The sequence below is a fragment of the Magnolia sinica genome, chromosome 10 (genome assembly GCF_029962835.1).
Source record: "Magnolia sinica isolate HGM2019 chromosome 10, MsV1, whole genome shotgun sequence".
NCBI lineage: Eukaryota > Viridiplantae > Streptophyta > Magnoliopsida > Magnoliales > Magnoliaceae > Magnolia > Magnolia sinica.
The window spans coordinates 16,744,767-16,768,096 of NC_080582.1; the positions used below are offsets into that span (position 1 = coordinate 16,744,767).

The following is a 23,330-nucleotide window of genomic DNA, read 5'->3' on the forward strand; positions in this document are numbered from 1 at the left end:
CAAGTTAACTTCATCATCTCAAGTTTGAGGGGGAATGTTAGAATATTTGTGTAATCTTGTTACCATACATGTGCCAGAATATTTGTGCGATCTTGTTACCATACATGTGCCGGAATATTACAATCATAATCTCAGGCATATTACGATATTATTCTTTATATTTATTGTCTTTCTATAATTGTTTGGCCTCATTCACATATAAATAGACACTCTTTGTAGTTTAAACACACATTGAAATACAGAATTTCTAAGACAATCACTCTTTATTTCTCCTGCACCAAGCATGGGTGCAATAGATGCCCTGTCACACTCATCTACATTATAGTAGCATCTCTTACTGATGAATTTAGGCTCGGATATTTTAGTCCATGTTGCAATCAGATCCAACATGAAAATGTCAAAACTAGCTAGAAGCTGCCTGTGAAACATCATCTTGAAGATTTTAACAGAAAGATCTAACAAGATAAATGGTTCAGATGTTCTGCTACAAGTATCGAACAATGCGGTATCAGATGTTCTGCTGCAAGTATCGAACATTGCGGTATCCCTCAAAGAGGAATATTCTAAACATTTTCGTCATTATCACTTTCTAAAGATTATGTTTCATTCCTTAGGGTCGCTCTATAAATTACATTTGGGAGAAAAAATTCCAGATAACATACAAATTATGCTGGGCGTTCAGTTGCTCTTTCAAGACCATCAGAGGTTCCTCGGTTATGGCCCACTTGAATCGAGACCGCAAACTAATTTGGAGAAAGCTCACTTCGGATAGAACCAGCTTCATCGATTAACAAGGAGTGGTTTATAGATTATATCATTCTTCATCTGTTCACCTTCAAAAACTATCTAATCTAAATCTGCTCTTTACTTCATGGTTAGCCAGTCAGCCTCAAGCAAGCCTCTCTCTCTCTCTCTCTCTCTCTCTCTCTCTCTCTCTCTATGCATGCGTATCTTTGTAGCAAGCTTCTCCATGATTTTACCTAAATCACATGTGGCCCACACAACATGGAAGAATAGGGCCCACCCGAGTAGAGGTACTGTGCAATACATGGACATCTTCTCTTCCATGCTTGAAAACATCTTGTTCTGATATATTTACATCAACAGCATGGCTGGTCCAATTGGGTTGTAAGAGCAGAACCTGTTCGGCGGAACCCTCCCTCAGCTTTGCCACGCTAACAAATGAAAGAATACAATACCGCCATCCCCCAATTGAGTGCCAGACATTGAATGGAACCACTGATTCAGAGCCACTGCACAGCAGTTGAATGTGACAAAGAAGAGTGGAGAGCACTGAAGATTAGTTGAAGAAATATCTGGCATCAAGTACGTCTTTCAAGTCGAAATCTCCTCGCTCTGGCAGGGGAGGGAAACTTAATGATGGGAACGATTGCTTGAAGCTCTCCAACAGCTGCATAAATAGAGAACCATACCAACTTTAGATATAGCCGTTGTGATCAATACATGGATGGTAGGACTGAAGAAATTATTGTGCGGCCCTCTTGATTGGACCGGCACATGCAGACAACACATTGGGAATCACAGGCACACATGCCAAAGTGGCACGTGCATGAGATTTGGGCTATTCATGAATAGGGACCCAACATCAACATGGGCTGCCCCAAAAATCATGCAGTCCACTCATGGTAGATCTTACATGTACCTTGAATGTGCGCTATGTATGGCCCACTGGATGGTAGACCAGCTTGGAGTTTGGACAAGCACCATGGTTCGGCACACCTGATGAGCTCTGGACAAGTGCCATGTGGGCATGTCTGACTGTGTCTCCCGAAGTGCAAGACAGGTTCGCGTTCCTCTTTTGTGAGAATGGCTTTGAATTTTTTAGAAGATGAAAACCCACTCAGTTTTAGAAGAAGATTTTAAGTATGAAATTTCTCTCAAAGAAAAACACTTTTGTAGCAACAGAAAAATGGGATGCCCTCACAAACCCATGACTATCTGCACTAGAATACTTCGTTTAGTTTTTTTTTTTTTTTTATAAGTGGGCTCCACTGGTACCAGGAAGATGTGGGGCCCACATGATGCATTCATGAAATCCAACTCATCTATCAAATGTGTCACCTCAGAAAACCCCTGGGACCCAAAACTTGGCCCAATTCAAAACTAAGTTGAGCCACAGAAAAGAAATTGAGGGAACGCCCACCCTCGAAATTCGTGGGGCCCGCCTGAGTCAAAAACAGCCTGAATATTTGCATTACCATTCCTGGATGAAGGGTCAGAACTGCCTTGATATACACAACACAGTGGGCCACCACCCTAATCAGTGGTGGGCATTCCCCTCTTAATATGTTCCCTGTGCTACTTGTGGCCCATCTGAGTTTTGGATCAGGCTGCTTTATGGTCTGGGATCTGCTAAGGCAACGCATCTTATGGACGGGGTGGATTTTGTGAACATATCACTGGGCATCACATCTGCCTGCTACCACTGGAGCATGCCCCTTGAAACAAAATTAGAAGCATCTCAGCAGCTATAATGAAATAAACAAAACCACCCACGTAAATGATAATACTCTTTAGAAGTGAAAAGGCTTCACTTCATGGATAAAGCAGCTTTAAAAAGAGCTGGCTGATCCCTTAATTGTTAGGAAATTTCAGGAACAATACACGAAGGAAAGAAAATAAGTATTGGCTTACAAGTGGTTTCCATCTTGGCATGGGTAATAGCTTTAGGGTGCGTTTGGATGCAATATTGAACTGCAATTATTCGTCTGATGAGGTGCAAATACCAAATTGTGATTTCCTTGGCATCCATATTAAGAGTCTAGGCTACTTTCAAGTTAGACTTGAAAGAAGCAAGATGCAACATTAAGGCTTGAGGGCTATTGTCACAATACAAATACTCGGATGCATCACTCATCTCCCCCCCTTTTTTAAATCTATTAATTAAATTGAATGTCCCAATTCAATCGACTTGTGCATCCAAACGCAACCTTACTCTCTACTGTTAGCTGTCCTAATATCCTATTTCTTAATGAGGCCATTCAAAAGTAAAGGTACTTTACATTCTCCAATATTGGTGTTTCATAGAGTTCGACGAACTTTTCCCTAAGTATCCTGTTCAATTCATCAACATCACATGCATGCGTCCAGTACGAATCATGAACTCCTGCAATCATCAATGATGGAAAAGAAAATTAAAAATAAAAAGGTTTAACACAGTCGAGAATAGTATCCAACAAGAACAAAAGGAAATCAAGTAACCTGCAAAACTTAAGCCGGCCTTGTTGCAGGCAACTGCAGTCATCATCATGTGGGACCCATCAAGTGAGTGGACAAAATTTGGAGGGAAAGCTGTTCTCTGCCGCTTGACCATGACCTGCAGTAGCAAAATTTGTTGAGTTCGAAATATAAAAATAAATAAACATGATGACATGATATGAACTGCTCATATCCAAATCGAGAATTACAAGATACTTTGACAGTAGGAAGACACATCCCAGTAACAACGAACTCTAAAAATGAAAATAGCTTAAAGGAGTAATGAATAACCTTATCAGTTTCCCGTTGTAAAGTCAACACTTGAAGAGATGTTTTAATCTGCAGTACGAATTTGTCAAAAACACCTCAACAACATAGAAAAGAATCTCTCGGTTCAATAGACTAAGACAAAAGTAAAGATGTCAATAGATATGGGTAGGAAATTTAATAACTTCAGAAGAACTACACAGAGACTGCTCCAGCATACACTTGGCACAACAGAATGAACATATGGGCCTGCCTTTTGGCGATCAAATCACTCATATAATGGGCTACATGGTGGATGGGAGATGCCCCCAAAATACCTCCCAATCAATGATCCTAACCATTTGATTGGGACCCTACTAAGTGTGGATATCGCTTGTTTAGTCCATTTTCATCAGATGGCTAGGATCATCTGATACGGGAAGACATTAGGATCCAGCCCATCCCATTATGGCCCTATCAGATCAACATATTAGGTTACTGAGAGGTGATCCATCTGTACATTGCTGTGTCTAAAAAAGAAACGCATTCTTTTGATTCAATGTTATAGAATGCCTCTAAAATAATAGGCTTTATATATATATATATATATATATATATATATATATATATATATATATATATATATATATATATATATTATTTTTATTTTTTTGTGTGATTTTTTTTTTCAGGGGGCACTTACAAGATGCCTTCCTAATTTGCGGTATGGTTGTACGACTGGAAGTCCAAGGGGGGTTGTCCACCTCACCGGCTGATTTTCCGAAGCAATAACCTATTCAAGGTTCAAGCTTTGCAAGTAAGCATCCATTTATATGATAGTTGCAAGAAGAATAGTTACAATTCGCACACAATGCCAAGTGTTAAGGAATTAACTATAAAATGTAGAAATTGAAATAACATGATGATGCAGGATGGATGATCTAACATAGAATGATGTAATGAGATCATCAACAGATCAACTAGAACAACTTAAAGTACAAAATAATGCTAATAAATCACAAGCTTAATGAATTCAAGTATTTAACTATGCTTGGATTCAAGACTAAATCACAACCCGTCAGTTAGATCTTATAAAACATGATTAGATAGGACCTATGGAATGTAGGACTTCCATCTAGTATAGGAATTGATCTAATTCTAAAGGGAATCTCTTGGTTTGCTAAAGAGTTTAAGAACGAGGGTTTTGGGATTTGGGGATTTTGGAAAATTTGGGGTTTTTGTGAAATTAGAGGATTTTGAGGAAATTAGGATTAGGGTATTTGGGGATTTGGGTTGAGGAATTTCGGGATTTAGATTTCGGAATTTGGGGACTTGGGGTTTTGAGAACTAGGGTTTTGAGGTTTAGAAACAAGAGGGCAACGGAAAATGGGGGCCGTCTGTACGGACAGCCATACACGTGTGTCCGTATGACCATATGGACACGAGCTTGGTTGGGTTGGGTTTGGATGGGTTAGGGTGTGATTGGGTTGAGGAGAAAGAAGAACAAAGGATAGATGTGGAGATGGTTTGTTGATGGGGAAGAAAGAAGAAAACTAGAGGGAGAGAGAAAAGAGAAGAAACACCTTTTGATGAAAGAGAATGATAACTTGGAAACACTCCATGGTATCACACCAAATTGCCCCAATCACAGAAGGTTTTACTTCCTCACAAAGCAAAGACAGAGTTTTTCTTTTCTTTTTCATATGCAATGATGGGCTAGGGTGTGGACGTCCAAGCCTTTATAGTATCAAAAAAGACTTTTAACAAAAAGACACTTTTATATAAAAAGTTTCACATAAAGACGCTCAATAAAATAAAATTTGTTCCCAAGTCCCTAAACTTGGCAAAAATATAAGCTAAACCAAAAAAATAACAAATATATAAACAACTAAATAAATTAAAATATTTCGTGGTCCGTGGGGTCCACGATCAAGATGTCCAACGACAATAATCCAAAGGTCAGAATCGTCCACAATCAAAATCCAACGGTCCAAATGATCGAACTAAGTAATCCACATGCATCTTCCCAATATGTGACCTTCAAAGATGCATGATCATGCCACTGTTTCAAATAGCGCTCGTAGTGTAGCAGTAGCGTACGCTACGTAGCGTAGCTAAATAACGTAAATCCCCTGTAGCATACGCTATAGGGGTTGTAGCGTACACTACAGCTATGTAACGTATGCTATAACGTTTTTTTTTTTTTTTTTTTTTTTTTTGAAGTTTTGTTTGTCAAAATTTGTATAAAACTCACATTATAAAAGACTTAAAATTTAAAGTTAAAACTAAACATTTCTTTGTTTACCTTTCCTTAAAATAGTGGTGATCCTTAGTTAAAGTTGGTGTGAAACTCACATGCTAAAAATTCTTTGAAACTAAACTTAAAAGAAAAAGGGTTTTCCAAAACTCCTCTTTGTATATATGACATCATTATTGTACTTCATACTCTTTAACCTATGGGATTTTTATTTCTCTTCATAATTGTGAGTTGTGACTTGTGCTTTTCAATTAAACATTATTAATTAAAGTGGTTTGCTTAGAAAGTCGTTGACGTAATAATTATTTGATTTGATTTGATTTTGTATATGTGGATTGGCTTTTGATAAATGATAATTAATAACTTGCTTGAACATACTTGAAAAAATGAATCAACTTTTAGCCATTTTTATATTTTTTGCTTTTTTCTTACTACTCATCATATTTTTAAATTAAAAAATAGATGTATCATGTAGCTTATGCCACACGCTACGCGCTACAAAGGGTTGAATGCTATGCAACACTACTGCTATTTAAAACACTAGATCATGCATGTGGGGTCTTCAACGGGCTAAGCACTCGCATTGGTCCCACAGGGCCTGTGTATACATCACCTAGCCATAAAGAAACAGGAGCTATCCTCCTCATCTGGTATACTCTAATTCGTGCTCGAATGTCCTTGTCAATTCCCATCGGCTGAGAAGAGTCCTCATGTGGCGAAATAAAGCTACGATAATGCTCAAGGCGATCCGGGTCTAACCTTTGAAGCTTTGCCTCTGTGATCCACTTACAATCTGACTCTGACCTGTTCTTCCACTTGACAAGATACTTCTAAAAACCTCCGTGTCTGGTGAAAACCACTTGCTCATCTAAAATATCTTCAATCTTCTCTTTTATTAGCTATGGATGGTAGTGAGGGCAAAGGCTAGGAAGAAGGATCTAGTAGAGGCCATGGTTCGTGGGACAGGTCAAGAGAGCTATCTAGATCAATGTGAGGGTCGGAACAGGGGCTAGAGGGTGAAGTTGTTGAGCCCTTAAAGGACACAAATTCTTCCACATTGAATGTAGAACAAATATCCATATCAAGTGGAAGTTCTACATTATACGCATTAGAGCCCAATTTTCTCAATATCTTATAAGGATCGGCACTACATGCTTGTAATTTCTTAAAGGCCCCTTGCGGAAACCGTTATGGCTTTATATGAACCATCACATAGTTACCTACTTGAAATTCTTGAAACCTGTGATGAGAGTACACAAATATCTTGTACTTTTCATTACTCATACTAATCCATTTTCTAATCTCATTATGCAAATCATGGATGTGGCGTGTGAACGCATCTGTAGACTCTAAAGGTCTATGGGAGACTGACATGGGAATAAGATCTATGGCATGTTGAATGTCCTGCATAGGTAGAAGCTCATCTAGTAGGTCCTTGGGGAAAACATCGATAAACTCCTCCAACACTAATTTCACTTTAGGTGGCAACTCTACGCTAGCCTCGGGTGTGACCGCTCTTGCCATGAGGGCATACACCATCGAAAAAGCTTTAGTCTCCCTTTCAAACTCTTTGGCGTTTATTATGTGGAGAGACTTAGGCTGGGACTTCCTCACATTTTTAGGATCACCCCTCTTGACGTGCTCTTTCTTCTCCAGGGTGCTCTTAGGCGGAAGAGGATTTAACTTTATCCAATTACCTTCATACATAAATGAACACATGTTCAAGCGGCTGAATAGTGTCACAACACAGTCATACAACCAAGGTTTACCTAAAATGATGTGGCCTACATCCATAGGCAAAACACCACACCATAGCGTGTCTTTGTAAGAAGTAAACTGAATGGGAAGAAGGTGCCGTTGAGGGACCGATATCGAGGATGCATCAACCCATGAAACTCAATATGGTTGAGGGTAAGGAATGGGTTCCAAACCCAAACAATTTACAGTGCTAGCGGAGACCACATTGGTGAAACTACTATTATCAATTATCACCTTGTAGTTTTTGTCGCCACACTTAACATAAAAGTGTGAAAATTTGAATTCTTGCGCCAATCATCACTCTCTTTAACCTGGGCTAAAGCGCATCCGACAACTACAAATGGTACAATCTCAATTCTTTCAACTTCTTCATCATTAGCACCGTTTTCGGGCTAATATTCTTCTTTTTCACAATCACCCTAATCATTTGCATATTCCTCCAACTCGCTAATTATGAGGGCTTTACATCGTTGTTTCGTAGGGAACTAGTATGCGACATGACCATATCCTTGGCAATTGTAGCAATGCATATGCTCACCTCCCCTTGAACTAGTGCTGGCTAGACCTTTGTCCCTCACATCCCTATTCTTGAGTGGACTACCATTTGGGGCTTTGGATTAACTCCCAAGACTAAGCTTAGCTCCTTAAGGAGTGGCCTTGACGCTGCTATAACAAGAGTTGAATCGCCTCATGAATTTCGGTTTCAGATACCGTTAAAGTTCTTGCACCACTTGGTAGGCATGCTTTAGGGTGCTAACGTCATGAGGAATTAGCTAGCACTGAAGCTCGGGTCGAAGGCCTATCCTGAAACAAGAAAATGTCATTAACGAGTCTTCGATGTTACATCACATCATGTATTCATCAAACTTGGCAATGTAATCAACCACGAGCATTGATCATTAACAAAAGGATTGCCACGTATCCAAAAGCTTTTGGTAATAAGAGAGACGTGGGTACTTTTCCTTCAAGATCTCTTTCATCTCAGCCCACAGTGAGACCGGATCATCTCTAAACTTCTCCATCTTCCGCTCGACATTTGTCCAAAACAACTTGGCTTGACCCACCAATTTCATCTTGGCGAACCCCATTCGTCAATAGTTGGACATATCGTACCGCTCAAAATAATGGTCTATATTCGTAAGCCAATCGAGGAAGGCCTTGGGGTCCAAGCGACCAACGGAGTTCGAGGCCCCAATCTTCACACTCCTCATTACACAATCACCGGGATCATGGTGGTCTAGATACTCTCCATGTGGTGGATGGTTATGCACTCCACCATGGCCACGGCCTCCTCCACGTCTTCCAACTTCACTTCCCACATGAGATTGGACATCTTCCCCATTGTCAGGGTTTGCCTAGAGGGAAGTTTCCAACTAGTTCATGCGAGTGTTAATTTCATTCCTAATGGTTGCCAACTAGTTACTGGTGGCTCTACTTTGAGCATCGATGGCTGCAAGACGGCTATTGATGGCATTGATAGCCTCAGCAAGTTGTTTCGAATTCATTGTTGAGTGTCGCCTAAAACCCCAATACAAGTGGCCATAAACCGGAACCTAAGAACTAACGATTCTAGATGCAATGTTATGAGAATGAGAAGATTGCTAACCCTAAACACGATAATATGAAAAACCTACTCCACAGGAAACACGAAAGTCGTATGCTAAACCCAGGCTCTGATACCAAAATTTGATGCAAGACGGATCTAACCTAGAATCATGTAATGAGATCATCAACTAAAACAATTTTAAGCAAAAAATAATGCTAATCAATCACAAGGTTGATGAATTCAAGTATTTAACTATGCTCACATTTAATACTAAATCACAACCCGTCAATTAAATCTTATAAAACATGATTAGATAGGACCTATGTAAAGCAGGACTTCCATCTAGCATAAGAATTGATCTAATTCTAAAGGGAATCTCTTGATTTGTTAAAGGGTTTAAGAACTGTGGTTTTGGGATTTGGAGATTGTTAGAAAAGTTAGGGGTTTTGCAAAATTAGGGGATTTTGGGGAAATTAGGATTAGGGTTTTAGCTAAACTAGGTCTAGTTTTAAAGTTTAGATTTTGAGAATTGGGGTTTTAGGTTTAGGAATTTGGGGATTTAGGTTTAGTAATTTGGGGATTTATATTTTGGAATTTGGGGACTTTGGGTTTTGAAGTATAAGATTGAAGTGAAGGACAAGGGATAGAGAGGAATGAGGGAGATGAAACAAGAGGGCCATGGAACAAGAGGGTCGTCCGTACGGACAGCCGTACATGTGTATCCGTACGGACATGAGCTTAGTTCAAGGTAGGTTGGGTTCGGGTTGGATGGGTCACGGCTTGAATAGGTTGAAGAGAGAAAAACAAGGATAGATGTAGAGATGGTTTATTGATGGAGAAGAAGAGAAGAAAACTAGAGAAAGAGAGAGACGAGAAATACATTTTGATGGTGGAGAATGAAAGAGAATGATAACTTGGAATCACTCCATGGCATCACACCAAATTGCTCCAAGCACAGGGGATTTTACTTTGTCACAGAGCAAAGAGAAAGAGTTTTTTTAATTTCATATACAATAATGGGCTAGGGTGTGAACGTCCAAGCCTTTATAGTCTCAAAAAAGACTTCTTACAAAAAGATGCTCTCATATAAAAAGTTTCACATAAAGACGCTTAATAAAATAAAATTTGTTCCCAACTCCCTAAACTTGGTAAAATTTAAGCCAAATCAAAAAACATACAAATGTATAAACAATTAAATAAACTAAACTATTTCATGACCCTGTGGGTTACACAACCAAGATGTCCAATGACGATGATCCAATGGTCAAAATGGCCCACGGTCGAAATCTAATGGTCCAAATGGTCCGACTAAGTAACCCACATCCATCTTCCCAGTGTGGGGCCTTCAAAGATGCACGATCATGTATACGGAGTGATACAGGACAATTAACCACTTGCTCTAAAAGCTCGAACTGATAGATCATGGAGAATCAATCCGTTTATCTCATTGCTCAGGCCCCACATCTCATGGGTTAGGACCTCGGCCGAACCCCCCTCGTAGGCCCCACTTCACATGGGTTCCGCTTCACACGAGCCACCCGCTTCATACGGATGGGGCCCGCCTCACACGGGCTGCCCACCTCGAGTGTGCCCCTACATCCCACAGGCCACCCCACTCGAGCCCGGTGTGAAAATGCCCTTGCATTAATCATCCCCGGTGACGTCGAACATGAGACCTCCCACTCTGATACCACTTTGATGCAGAACAATTAACCAAAGCTTGAAGTGATAGAGCATGGCGAATCGATCCCTTTATCTCATAGCCCAGGCCCCACATATCATGGGTTAGGACCTCATCCGAACCCCCCTCGTGGGCCCCACTTCATATGGGTTCTGCTACACACGGATGGGGCCCACCTCACATGGACCACCCCGAGTGTGCCCTGCATCCCACAGGCCATCCCACTCGAGCCCAATGTGAAAATGTCCCTTCATTATGGAGTCTTCAACGGACTAGGCACTCAAATTGGGCCCAAGGGCCCCATGTATGGATCACCTAGCCATAAAGAAACGGGAACTCTCCTCCTCTGGTACTGACTATTACTCAGATGTTCTCATCATATGAAAAATTAGACAATATTGCCACATTAACACACACAGGCAGTCATACAAGGGAAATAATATGGTACACGTGCACTAATACGATGAGAACCTACAAATGGGACCCATGGTTTGATGGTCTAGGGCATTTTGTGCAATGCCCCAAAACCCTTTGGCATTGTACTATTGTTATATTTTTTATGCAGGACATGAAATTCAAATATGATGTGCAAGATTACCAGGCTTTAGATCATGATAGTTCAGAAACAATTACACAAAATTCCATATCCCACACAAAAGTTCAAGCATTCAATCAAGGGAAATCTATGCGGGTCCAGGCCTACACATGCTAGGGCCGGATCAATCAAAATTATAGACCAAACAATAATCAAATGAGGGTAAATTCATCCACACATGCACAAAAATAATTCCCCCAATCCAAGGGATTCAAAAATTTCAATTCGGGGAACCCTAAGGTTGAAGAAAGGCATAAAATTGGAGATTTGAGTAATTTAGGGTTAGGTTTAAGGATTTTGGGTGAAAGCGGAGTGAATGAGAGGAGAGAGACAAACCAGAGAAGTATCGCATGCGTGGACAGCAACAACGGCCCAGACGCACGTGTGTGTGATCCCGGCCGCACGTGTGTGGGGCCCACTATTCAGAAAAAAGGCCACCTTGGCCTTGGTCAGCCAGGGATGGACTCCAAAACCTCCAAATCTCAGCTCGATCTGATGCACGGTTTGTACGTAGTGCTCCGTCGAAGTTTCAACCTTCCTACAGGGCCAGATTCTGAAAATCTGCTGTGGAGAGAAAAACGGCTGCAAATATTGATAGATTTGCAGATGGAATGCTTGTAGGAGGAGAAATATGGATGGAAGAAGGTGGGAGCGAATCGGGATAGGTGTGGCTTCGCACCACGGTAGTCAGCCCTTCGAGGAAGGGAGGGTTTTGCACCCAATTGACTCTTCACAATTCAGAAATTTAGAGCAGAAAAACGCAACAATTTTATTAATCTTCATTGAATTAAAAAGACTACAAGGGGTGTCTATTTATAATAAAACCTTATACCCCAAAACTCACGCCATATGCGCAACCTATTACTTGGCGATGAAGTAATAAAAAATAATAACTAATCAAAGTAATTTAAACCGTCGATGATATTCTAAATAACATTAATAAGCAAGACTTAAAATAGGAGATTAATCAGATTAGTGGGCCACGATCATGAGAACCCATGATGGGCTTTACTTGACTATCGGGCCCACTCCAGCGAACTAAAATTCAGTCTTCTAAGTAGGAAGCCCTCCCTGGACATCGTCATCGATCCAGATTGACGGTTGGGCCCTCCCCCTTGCGTACGTGCATAGGAGGTGGCGTGTGTGTGCGTGCGCGTGATGTCCCCATCAATTTTTCCCCAGTAACTAATCAAAAGGATATGAATTCCCAGTCTAGAATTTCGCACACCAGCCCCAAGTCTTAATCACTGAAACAAGAGACCCGGTTGTATGTGCCATGCGCAATAGTATACCATACATGCACTGACGCTAAGGCTACCACTCCAGTGGGTTGGGTTAGGTTGAGAAGTCAAACCAAAAGCAAAACCCAACCTCAAAGGACACAACCCACAACTCGACCCGACCAGACCCAAATTTCAGCCTGAGGAGCATTAACCCAAATTTGTTTTTTTTTTTTAGAAGAGACGAAATTTTATAAAAGAAAAAGAAGAATGATACAAGGGGGATTGGCCCGCTGAGATAGCAGCCCAAAAACCCTAAACAGAAGGGAACTAAAACAAAAGGCTACTGGCTGCCTACAGCGTGTGGGAGGCCCATTCCACTATGAGGAAATGAACCCTTCTAATAAGATACCCAACAGCATGAGACTCCCCATTGAAGCATCTCCCATTACGCTCTTCCCAAATCGCCCACCACACTGCCGCTAACGACATTCTCCAAACCTGATTTTTCTAAATACCAAAATCTGCCCCATGCCAAGCTTTAACCAAACTGACGGAAGAGGAGGGGAGAACCCATGAGATATTGAACCAAGAGAAAACCTTTGACCATAACTACAGCGTAAGGGGGCAATGGATAAAGAGGTGGTTAACCGATTCTGCTTCCATCATACAACAAAGATAGATATTAGGAATACACATACCTCTTTTCCTAAGATTGTCAACTGTCAGAACCTTCCTGTTACTAACCATCCAGCTGAACACCACAATCTTTGGTGGCAGTTTGTATTTCCACGTGTGATCTGCAAAGGGGGCTGTCGAACAACGGGGGCTGTTGAGAATCTGACTGTATAGGGACTTGACTGAGAAGATCCCTTTTTTATCCTGATGCCAAAGGATACTGTCTGGGACGCTCTGATCTGGATTACTGTTGTTAAGAAGAGATAACAGGGCCGCTAGCTCAGAGATTTCATTTTCTTGCAAGTTTCTGCGACACGGGATGTCCCACACTAACTTGAAGCCGAGAGAGGAAAAGCTGGCTGAAACTGGTGAGTCTTGGTTAGGGGCCAGACAAAAGATGAGAGGGAAAGCTTCTCTAAGGGGACTGTCTCCTATCCATGTGTCATTCCAAAGAGAAATGTTGTTCCCATTGCCAACCGAGAAGTGGATCCCTTGAATAACTTCCTGTTTCATCTCTAACACCCGTTCTATAGGTTGTTGAGTCTTTGGTCCACCACCCTCCGACTAACCGGCCATATTTACATTTTACCAATGTTTTCCACAAGGCCCCGGGACCAGACCCGAGCCTCCAAGTCCATTTTCCAAGCAGAGCCCTATTCATCCACTTCAGCTTCCTGACACCAGCGCCACCATCTCTAGTATGAAGGCACACCGTGTTCCAGTCGACCAGATGGAATTTTTTCTTATCCCCTTTTCCGAACCAAAGGAAATCACGTCTTAGGCTTTCCAGCTTGTCCAGAACGGATTTTGGACATTTGAATAATGACATGTAGTATAACGGCAGACTGGAGAGGACAGCTTTAATCATTGTAAGGCGACTCCCTGTAGATATATACTTGCATCTCCAAGAGGCGAGATACTTCTCGAGTCTCTCGATGACTCTGTCCCACATCGATTTGGGAGGATTTCCCACTGAGAGTGGAAGACCAACAAAAGTCGCAGGGAGGGAGCCGATGGAGCATTTAAACAGATCGGCAAACTCGGAGACCTCTGGTTCTTCCATATTAACACCAAAGTGGATTTTGCCAGATTAACATGAAGACACGACCGCTTCGAAACAACAGATTATGGTGCGGAGATTGCTCGCCTTTTCTAGATTGGCTTCACAAAAGAGCAGGGTGTCGTCCGTGTACTGAATGTGGGATATGGGAGGCATATTTCTGATTTGAACACCTCCAATAATTGCAGCGTCTAATCCTTTTTGCAACATCTTGGATAAGGCTTCACCCACAATTAGAAGAGAAAAGGAGACAAAGGGTCTCCCTGGCGGAGGCCCCTAGAGCTAGCAAAAAAACCTTTGCGGGATCCGTTGAGGAGGATTGAGAAAAACGTTGTCCCCACACACTCCTTAATCCAGCCACACCACTTCGCACCGAAGCCCATTTTCTGCAACATGTAATGAAGGAATTCCCATTCCACATGATCATAAGCCTTCTCAATGTCTAGTTTGCAAAGAATATTTTTGGACTTGGCTTTGTGGATTGAATCTAGACATTCAGACGCAATCAAGGTACTATCGATAATCTATCTTCCCGATATGAAGGCACTTTGGTTCTCAGAAATGATCTTCCCCATAACCCTTCTCAGACGAGGGACAAGGATCTTAGCCAAAATCTTGTAAGGCCCTCCTACGAGATTGATCAGCCGAAAGTCCTTCAAGGCAGTTGCGCCCTTTTTTTTTTGGGATGAGAGCGATGAAGGTTGCTCCCAGCTCTTTGGACAAACAACTCCGATCGTGAAATTCAGAAATGAACGCCATGAAGTCCCCCTGTAACACCTCCCAGAACGACTGGAAAAATGCAATCAGATAACCGTCAGGGCCTGGAGCTTTGTCACCTGATAAAGAACTGATCGCCTCCTTAATTTCTGCTATCGAAAACTGGGATTCAATGGATGAGGCTTCTTCTACAGAGATTTGAGCAAAGGTAAGGAGGTCAAGTTTCGGTCTGGACCAGTCCTCTTTACGAAGAAGGGAACTGAAATAATCGATTGCTGCTTCTGAGATTTCTTCCTAAGAATCGATCCGAACCCTGTTAACTTCTAAGACTTTGATCTTATTGATTCTCGCTCACACACTTGCCATATTGTGAAAGTATTTCGTGCTCTTGTCACCTTCCGAAATCTAGGAATTCCGAGATTTCTGCTTCCAAGAGATCTCATCTTCGAGAGTTCTTGCTGAGTATCTGTAAATAAGGTTGGCCCACTGGATCCAGCTGTCGGCTGTCTTGGGCGCGTCTTCTGTCGAGGAGTCTGCAAGAAGAAGCTCTTCCAGAATCGCTGACGTTTCTTGCTGTCTTTTACAAAGGACAAGATTCTTCCACTCCTTGATTTTACCCTTAAGGAGCTTGAGCTTCTAAAATAGTCTGAAGCCTGCAAAACCTTCGACTGAGAAACCCTTCCACCAATCCAACACAAGCTGATGAAATTCGTCGATCCTTAACCAGGATATATCGAATCTGAAAGGTTTTGGCCCCCAGTTTTCCTCTGTGGAGCTGAGGATAACCGGGCAGTGATCTGAAGTGGGCCTAGGGAGCACCGATTGAGAGGTAAGGGGAAAATTGTCTAGCCAGTCTGTCGAGACGAGAAATCTATCCAATCCCGCGCAGATTGGATTGGCCTTGTCGTTCGACCATGTGTATTTGGCACCTTCAAGAGGGAGGTCGATCAACGCATGATTGTTGATCCATTTCGAGAACTGCCGCATCGCCGGAGAAACTTTCCTGCCGCTGGATTTTTCCTCTACAAATCTGGTGATGTTGAAGTCCCCACCTATGCACCACGAGTCGCTGTATAGCTTCCTGGCTTGGTTAAGCTCCTCCCAGAATTCAGTCCTTCTTTCTGCTAGATTAGGACCATACACAAAGGTAAAAAGGCACGAGAAGTTGGATGCTACTTCTTTAAGGATAATTGAGACTAAGAACTTACCCACCCAATTGCGATCTAGAGACCAGACTGCGGAGTTCCAGGCCATAACAACCCCTCCCGAACTACCAAATGCATTCAACGCCACCCATTTGATGTCTTTCATCTTCCATAGGGATCAGGAAAGCCCATCAGAAATTTTGGAAACCTTGGTTTCCTGCAAACAAATGATGTCGGCTTTGCTTTTAAAACAATTATCTTTGATGATGCTTCGCTTCCGACTTGAGCCCACCCCTCGGACGTTCCAGGATAAGATTATCATCTAGGAACTGATCTACCCCTTCGGCCCTCTGAGGCTGTAACTTGATCGATCCCAACAAAGGGGGTGGAATCGGTATGAAGAGCTTGGAGTTCTCTGTTGGAGTTGAGCTTGGGATGCCTGGCTTTAGGAGAAATGGATGGGGATAGAGGACGACCCCGAGTCTCAATGCAGTGGAAGAGGGAAATGAAGTCCTCCGGCTTTTCTTTACACGTAACCCAAGCTAAATACATGCGACTATTCCTGACCCAATTTCAGCTTGAGTTGGAGTTCTCCAACCCTGACCCAACTTGAGGACCCTGACAACCCAACCCAAACTTGGGTTAGGACAGGTTCGGATTCATCCGAACCCAAATTGCAGCCCTAACCAACGCTAGAGCTGTACACAAATAGAGTTAGCTCGGTTAGCTCGCTCGACTCGATTCAACTCGGTTCGAAACTAAGTTCGAGCCAAGTCGAGCTGATTTTTTTAGCTCGAAAAAATTGAGCCGAGTTCGAGCTTGCCCGAGCTCGACTCAACTCGGATCGAACCCCAACTCAAATCGAACTCGGATCGAACCGGTTCGGTGACTTGGTTATTTTGATATACTTGTTGCTCAGTAAGTGTTTGATAAAATGACTCAACGAAGTGTCGGCTGGTGGCAAGGAAGGTATGGATATGAAACAAATACCCTTGTATCTTGATTTTTATGTTGCCTATTGAGTGTTTGATGAAACACCTGTAAACCGATGCTGCTGTTTTACATTCCATGAGAAATTGAAGGTGCACTCCATGTGTTTGAGAAAATGCCGTTGAGGCTTGATCTTGGCTCGAACACGGCTAGAATTGGCCCGAGTTACTGACCGAACCGAGCCGAGCTGGCCAATCAGGCTCGAGGACCGAGACGAGCCAAGTTTGACCTGGGGTTAGCTAGTGGTTTAGCCGAGTTGAGCTGTGCCAAGTTCGACTCGTGTACAGCTCTAACCAACGCATCAGTACCCATATGATTCATCCACACAAGGTTGCTTGCAAGCTCCCATTATTCAGTTCAATGTGCAAATGGATAAAAGCAAACCACCAAATAAACAGTGAATTTATTTACTCCCTAGTTTGTAGGAATAACCACTTCCACTAGGAACCAGCCATCTGACTTGTCCATGCACATGACCATCAAGAGACGCTACATGAGCCAACAATAGCAACAAACAAGCAAGATTGTACAATGACAAGTGATTGATTAAGGACCAGATTACCGATGGCGACTACTGCCAATCAAATATAACAGAATTGATGGAAGGCAATGTTCGAAGTGTTCTTTAATGGAACTTCTATGGTAACTTGATGTGTGATTCTTACATCTATTTTTCATATAAACAAAATATGTCATGCAACAAAAGGAACACATACCCTTGCGCAGTCTCCAAGCCAGCTCATGATACTACGTGCAGCTTGGAACATCTCCCCTAAAGCGGTTAAGGTAGTCTGCTCAAGTTGTGGACAATGTAAGACGGCAGATAATGCTGCTGTTATCATAATTCTTCAAAGCTTGAGAAAATTTAGACATTATGATGCCCAATATAGATGCTAGACCCATCAGAGTAAAAACTCTAACAAGATCCAAAAAAAGAAAGAAAAAAAAAAAGTCTGAAAAAGTAAAAATAAAAATTGCCAAATACACCCTTACTTTAGCGGCATAACAAGATGCAGCAAATAGCTCCTGGTCATCTGCAATAGCATCCCGTTCCTTCAACCTTCTTTTGATCTGGTCACGGGCCCCAATATAAGTAACACCATAAACTGATGTCATGACAGTCTGCTTCACAAGCTTTCGGTCCACCTAGAAGCCCGGTCAAAGTCGATTGTTAGCCATAGTATTGTTAATAGACAGTTTTCATATGCAGATCAAAGGAAAACTCATGTGCTCAGTAGAACATTCTTATTAAAATCACATATCCAATGAATAGACCAAGAATAAAAATGTTTCCTACAAGACAAGTTCTTATATCAAAGAAAGGATATGATCCCCAGCACCCAATAAAGAAAAATTCAGTGCTCCTAAGAAGATTGCCTTCACATATAGAAGCAGGTTCTTTACAAGTAGGACCCATGCTTCAATTATCCAGACCGATGATCTGACAGGCACCTCCATGGATAATGCCCCAGAATTCTCCATTACCGAATGATCCTATACATTCAACCTTTGGTCCATCTTCCGTTAAATTTAGCCAGTCATGTATTTCTTCCTCAACTATCTTCAAGCTGCTAATCAAAGGGTTAGGATGTCGAATCTGGAGGATTTCAGGAATTGCCATCCATGGTGGGATACCACAAATTAACTGTTAAAATTATTAAAATTGGGTACCGCTTGTAGATAATATGCATATCTTTTTTAACGGCAGGGTGCCCCCGCCCCTTTTTAAGGCTAGACTAATCCCTGCGGATGCACGCAATCACCTCCAAGACCACGTGCATCAGTTAATCCCGGGGAGGGGAATCGAACTCGCATCTGTGGGGAGTAAACCCACGATGCTAGCCATTCACCCAAACCCTGTGTGGGTATAATATGCATATCGTTAGGCCAAAAATCATATGATTCTTTCGTAATAAGTGTCTGCAATTGGTTATAAGGCTTCTGAAAGCATGTTGTGATGTTACGTTTATATCCAGTACACTACAACATATGATGTGGGAGCATCTTGGTGTGAACATCCAAGAATGCTCCATATCTCCACAATGGGGTGGGGTGGCCCACAAGGTGGGGTATGTGAGATGCGGAATAGCCACGGGGTGGGGCCCACCGTGAGACCATGAGATTCAGGGACCCATGCGATGTGGGGGTTGCCCATGGGGAGGACTCGCCTGGGTTTGCCTAGGAAGGCCTGCTTATAGGGATAAACTGGTCATTCTCCATCAGTTCTAGAGCTTTTCGTGCGCTAGTCAGTTGTTTGTTACTAGAATGGTATCAGAGCAGGAGCCCAGAAATCGAGTCTCCTCACCGGTGTGTGTGGATGATGTGGGAGAATCTTGGTGCAGACATCCAAGGATGCTCCATATCTCCACATTGGGGTAAGGTGGCCCATGAGGTGAGGTCTGTGAGATGCAAAATACCCACGAGGTGGGGCCCACTGTGGGACCGTGCGATGTGGGGGTTGCCCACGAGGAGGTCTCGGCTGGGTTTGCCTGGGAGAGCTTACATATAGGGATACATCGGTCCTTCCCCATCAGCTCTGGAGCTTTTAGTGCATTGGTCGGTTATCCACTATCAACATAGAAGAAGTGATGCAAACAGGCCCAATCTTGCACATGTTGCCCAATCCAGCTAACACAAGTTCAAGCCCAAGTCCGAAGACTCCAGCCCATGTTCCCTTTGACAAGTCAAGGATTGCTAAAAGCATGTTGACTAGTCAAAGCCTTGGAACGACTCAAGTGCAATCTATACCCATGCACCTTGGAACTTCTCACACACCTTGGGACTCTTATACACTTTGGAAAGCACCACATGCAGCTTGGAACCCTTGTCATGCACATGGAAACCATGAGAACCCATAAATAAATAAATAATGGAGATAGTTATGGCTTGCCCTAGAAGCCAACTTTGCCTTTACTCCCTGAATAGTCCCTATCTCTTCTATCTCATTTTCCTATGCTAATCTTTATTTCTTTTCCTTCTCTAGAATACTCGAAAACTCTATATGTATGGTCCTTGGACGCGAATGAAAATCAAGTTTGAGTATTTTAATTAAATTTTGGAATCCCTTCCTCTATAGACTATTTGTGAGTTGAGACTTGTAGACCTTCATAAGTTGAGTTTGTAGGTTCTCATAGAGCTGAGTTTTGTAGGCCTTTGAATGAGAATGTGTAGCTTAAGCTACCATTTCAAATTGAGTGCACTTGTCTTCTTCTCCATCTCTCTATTAAAATCCCGTGGACTCTTTCGGGTTCATTTTCTGGTTTACATCAAGAAGCTACTACAAACAAGATGAATTTGTAATAATTTGGAAATTTTCATCATTGACCTAGCATTACAAGAGGCAAAACATGCACGGTTACATGATATCACCAATCGAAGAAAAGTATTCCGTTGAGATCCAAGAGATTACCTGACTTGAGCTAAATGTAAGAACCATTTAAGTAAGCTTAATGACTGAAGCATATATTTTTCCACTTTTTCTTTTTTCGTTTTGAAACGATAACTGAAATTCACTCAAATTAAAGGGGGTAAAAGAATTAAAAATAAAAAGACAGACAGATGCCACTTGGCCCGGATCTTGATAGATTTTTTTCACTATTTTTGCAAGGTCTGAAGAGCCCAATGCTTAGTACTAGAATACACTTTTTTCAGTGATTACAAAATTTTATCTTGTGTGTTTCCAAGCTCTGAAAAGACTAATTCTCAGTACCAGAGCTTCTTCTTTTTTTCTGCGGGGGGTGGGGGCAGCAATTATGAAATTTTACTGGAAAAGAGGTCCCAGTATCATGAGATGACTTGATATGTATCACCATTCGATGAGGGTCCCAAAGAAAGGACATAACAATCCAACCGCTAACTACAAAATAATAATAATAATAATAATAATAATAATAATAATAATAATAATAATGCTGCAGCTAATACCCTCCAAATAAGGGTGGCAAGAAAAGAACATAATCTAACCTGATCAATTAAAAGCCTAGCGCGTGCTGCATTAGGATCTATTGCAGGATCATTTTGCGCGTCTTTCCGCATTATATCAAGAACTCTGCAACACAAGCATCAAACATGGTGAAATTAGCTTCAGAGCTAGGAACTAATACTAAAACTATTAAAATCAGACAAGCAAGCAAGATTCCTTTGAGGACTATATGTGGCAAAAAGAAATACTTCAACTTTCTAAATTTCATCAACAAATGCATTGAAATCTTCCAAGATAGTCAATGGTGTGTATTAAATGCATGCAAGGGAAACTGAAAACGACTCTCAAGGTGTCTGTAATGGGAGGTACTATATGATGCTTGAAAGATACAACATTCTCTTGTTCGACCAAGATGATACAGATGGGTTCCACCTTTCTGCAATATAAACCATTGATCTTCTGGACCCATCATGGAAAGATCCAAGCAATGACATATACCATATCAGATAGACCTAGCCTTAAGACAAAAATGAACAATTACAACAATGGTCCATATCCAATGTGCCCCAATTGAACAATTAGAATCATCCAATGGTGGAAACTCTTGAGCAACATATGCATAATTTGTCACCAAAAGCTGGGCCCTGAGTGTGCAGTTTAACTGCTAAGCGAATGCTAATTCGGGACTGTACATTGAGAAATTACAGAGCTGCTCATCAGGAAACATACAGCCAGCTGACATGTATGATTCCATACATTATAGGACAGTGGTTTAGTTATCCAAACCTTTGATCTGATTAGATGAAAAGTTGATGCAGGCTGTCTCAGAAATCTTCAACATTGCAAGATCCTAACACTTAGATTAATAGACCAAAAAAGGACCACTACGTAGACTGGCCCATATTCCAAGGAAAATGTTCAATGATCACATGGTTGAAATATCTCAATCTGGGAGATTTTTGTATGTCACCCATTAACAGGAGGCCCACCATATAAACGGTTTGGATTATTGGAAAATGTCTCCACGTGTACAGAATCCAACCAGTACATTTGCTGATGAGCAGGTCCCTGAAAATACTCCTTTCTACCTAAGAAAACCATTAAATTATAGCATTCTGCCAATACATAGAACCTGAACTGAGGCTGGACAAAGCAAGCATTTGAATAATTAGAGATGCCAGCATACCTTGCAGCTATTCCAGAGTAGACATCTGCAGGCTTCTCTCCAGCAACCAAGTTGACTGAAGTTGCCCCTAACTGCATGAAAAAGTTTGATGGTACAATGCCAGAAATTAGACAGGCATTACAAAGAGGTGGTCGACAACAAAGAAAAGATATAAAACCGTGTGTGTGTGTGTGAGTGTGTGTGTGGTGGGGGGGTGCACAGCGGGCCAAATTCCTTTCATTACTTTGAAACATGTGGTAATCTCATCTCTTCCAACATGCCCATTAGAAGCTCAAAAACATCCACTTGAAAATCCAATAGCTTAAATCTAAAGGCTATGGTCCACAGCAATGTTACTTAAAACACGAAATCCCGCATGTTTTCCATTCCAGATTATAGGTCTATTGAGATCTAGATTGATATTTTTAGCAACCCGAATTTATGGCTTTATATTCTTACCGTTGATTAAGTTCGTGAAAATTGATATTAACAATGTAGAGATTTATACTTTATTTATTTACTTATAATATAACATTAAGCATCCAAGGTCTATAATAATAACTTTCATCACTTCAAATATAACTTGCATTATGAGTCAATATATAAAACTATATTACATATACAGTGAATGCATTGCAGTATCATACATGACCCTACCCATAACGTACCATGTATTGGAGGATGTAGTGTACTGCATAATGTTCCCTTGCTACCAAAGCGACCCACAATACAGGTAACCTTGCTCCACACATAAATGTAGCGTAAGCGACACAATCTTTAATATTTTTAATTAAATTAATAGAAAATATGATAAATTTTACAAAATGCATAATTTCTATGAGTTCTTGACCACGAATCTGGATAATCAACCACTCATTTCCATGCAAAATCTCTCCCCCCTTTAAGTGTGATTTCTTTTTTTATTTATTAAAACAACACAAATTCATGATATAGACCACAATTTGGATGGTCCAGATTGATCTAAGTGCTCTATCTACGATATGGACCACAATTTGGATGTTCCAGAATCCAGATTAGTTTAATGTAGTGCCATGTGTCATACGTATAAGTCATCACCATTTTAAAATAGGTGTTAAACTAAAATAGAAAAAAAACACTTTAAAAAATGAG

At 41.4% G+C, this 23,330-nt stretch overlaps 1 protein-coding gene across 2 annotated transcripts in view; it reads right to left on the bottom strand.

Moving 5' to 3' along the window:
* Positions 1-542: 542 nt before the first annotated feature.
* Positions 543-23,330, bottom strand: part of LOC131258075 (DNA-directed RNA polymerase 1B, mitochondrial-like) — a 41,575-nt gene continuing 18,787 nt past the window's right edge. The window contains exons 11-19 of one of the 2 annotated variants that reach the window (XM_058259124.1): positions 22,221-22,291; positions 21,076-21,160; positions 18,106-18,258; positions 17,829-17,903; positions 4,169-4,258; positions 3,511-3,558; positions 3,223-3,337; positions 3,024-3,127; positions 543-1,411 (exon numbers count right to left, since the gene is read on the bottom strand). In XM_058259124.1, coding sequence (XP_058115107.1) covers positions 1,301-1,411; positions 3,024-3,127; positions 3,223-3,337; positions 3,511-3,558; positions 4,169-4,258; positions 17,829-17,903; positions 18,106-18,258; positions 21,076-21,160; positions 22,221-22,291 — 852 coding nt within the window. In that variant the 3' untranslated portion in view covers positions 543-1,300. The remainder of the gene's footprint in view (positions 1,412-3,023; positions 3,128-3,222; positions 3,338-3,510; positions 3,559-4,168; positions 4,259-17,828; positions 17,904-18,105; positions 18,259-21,075; positions 21,161-22,220; positions 22,292-23,330) is intronic. The other variant, XM_058259125.1, reaches the window with a different exon arrangement.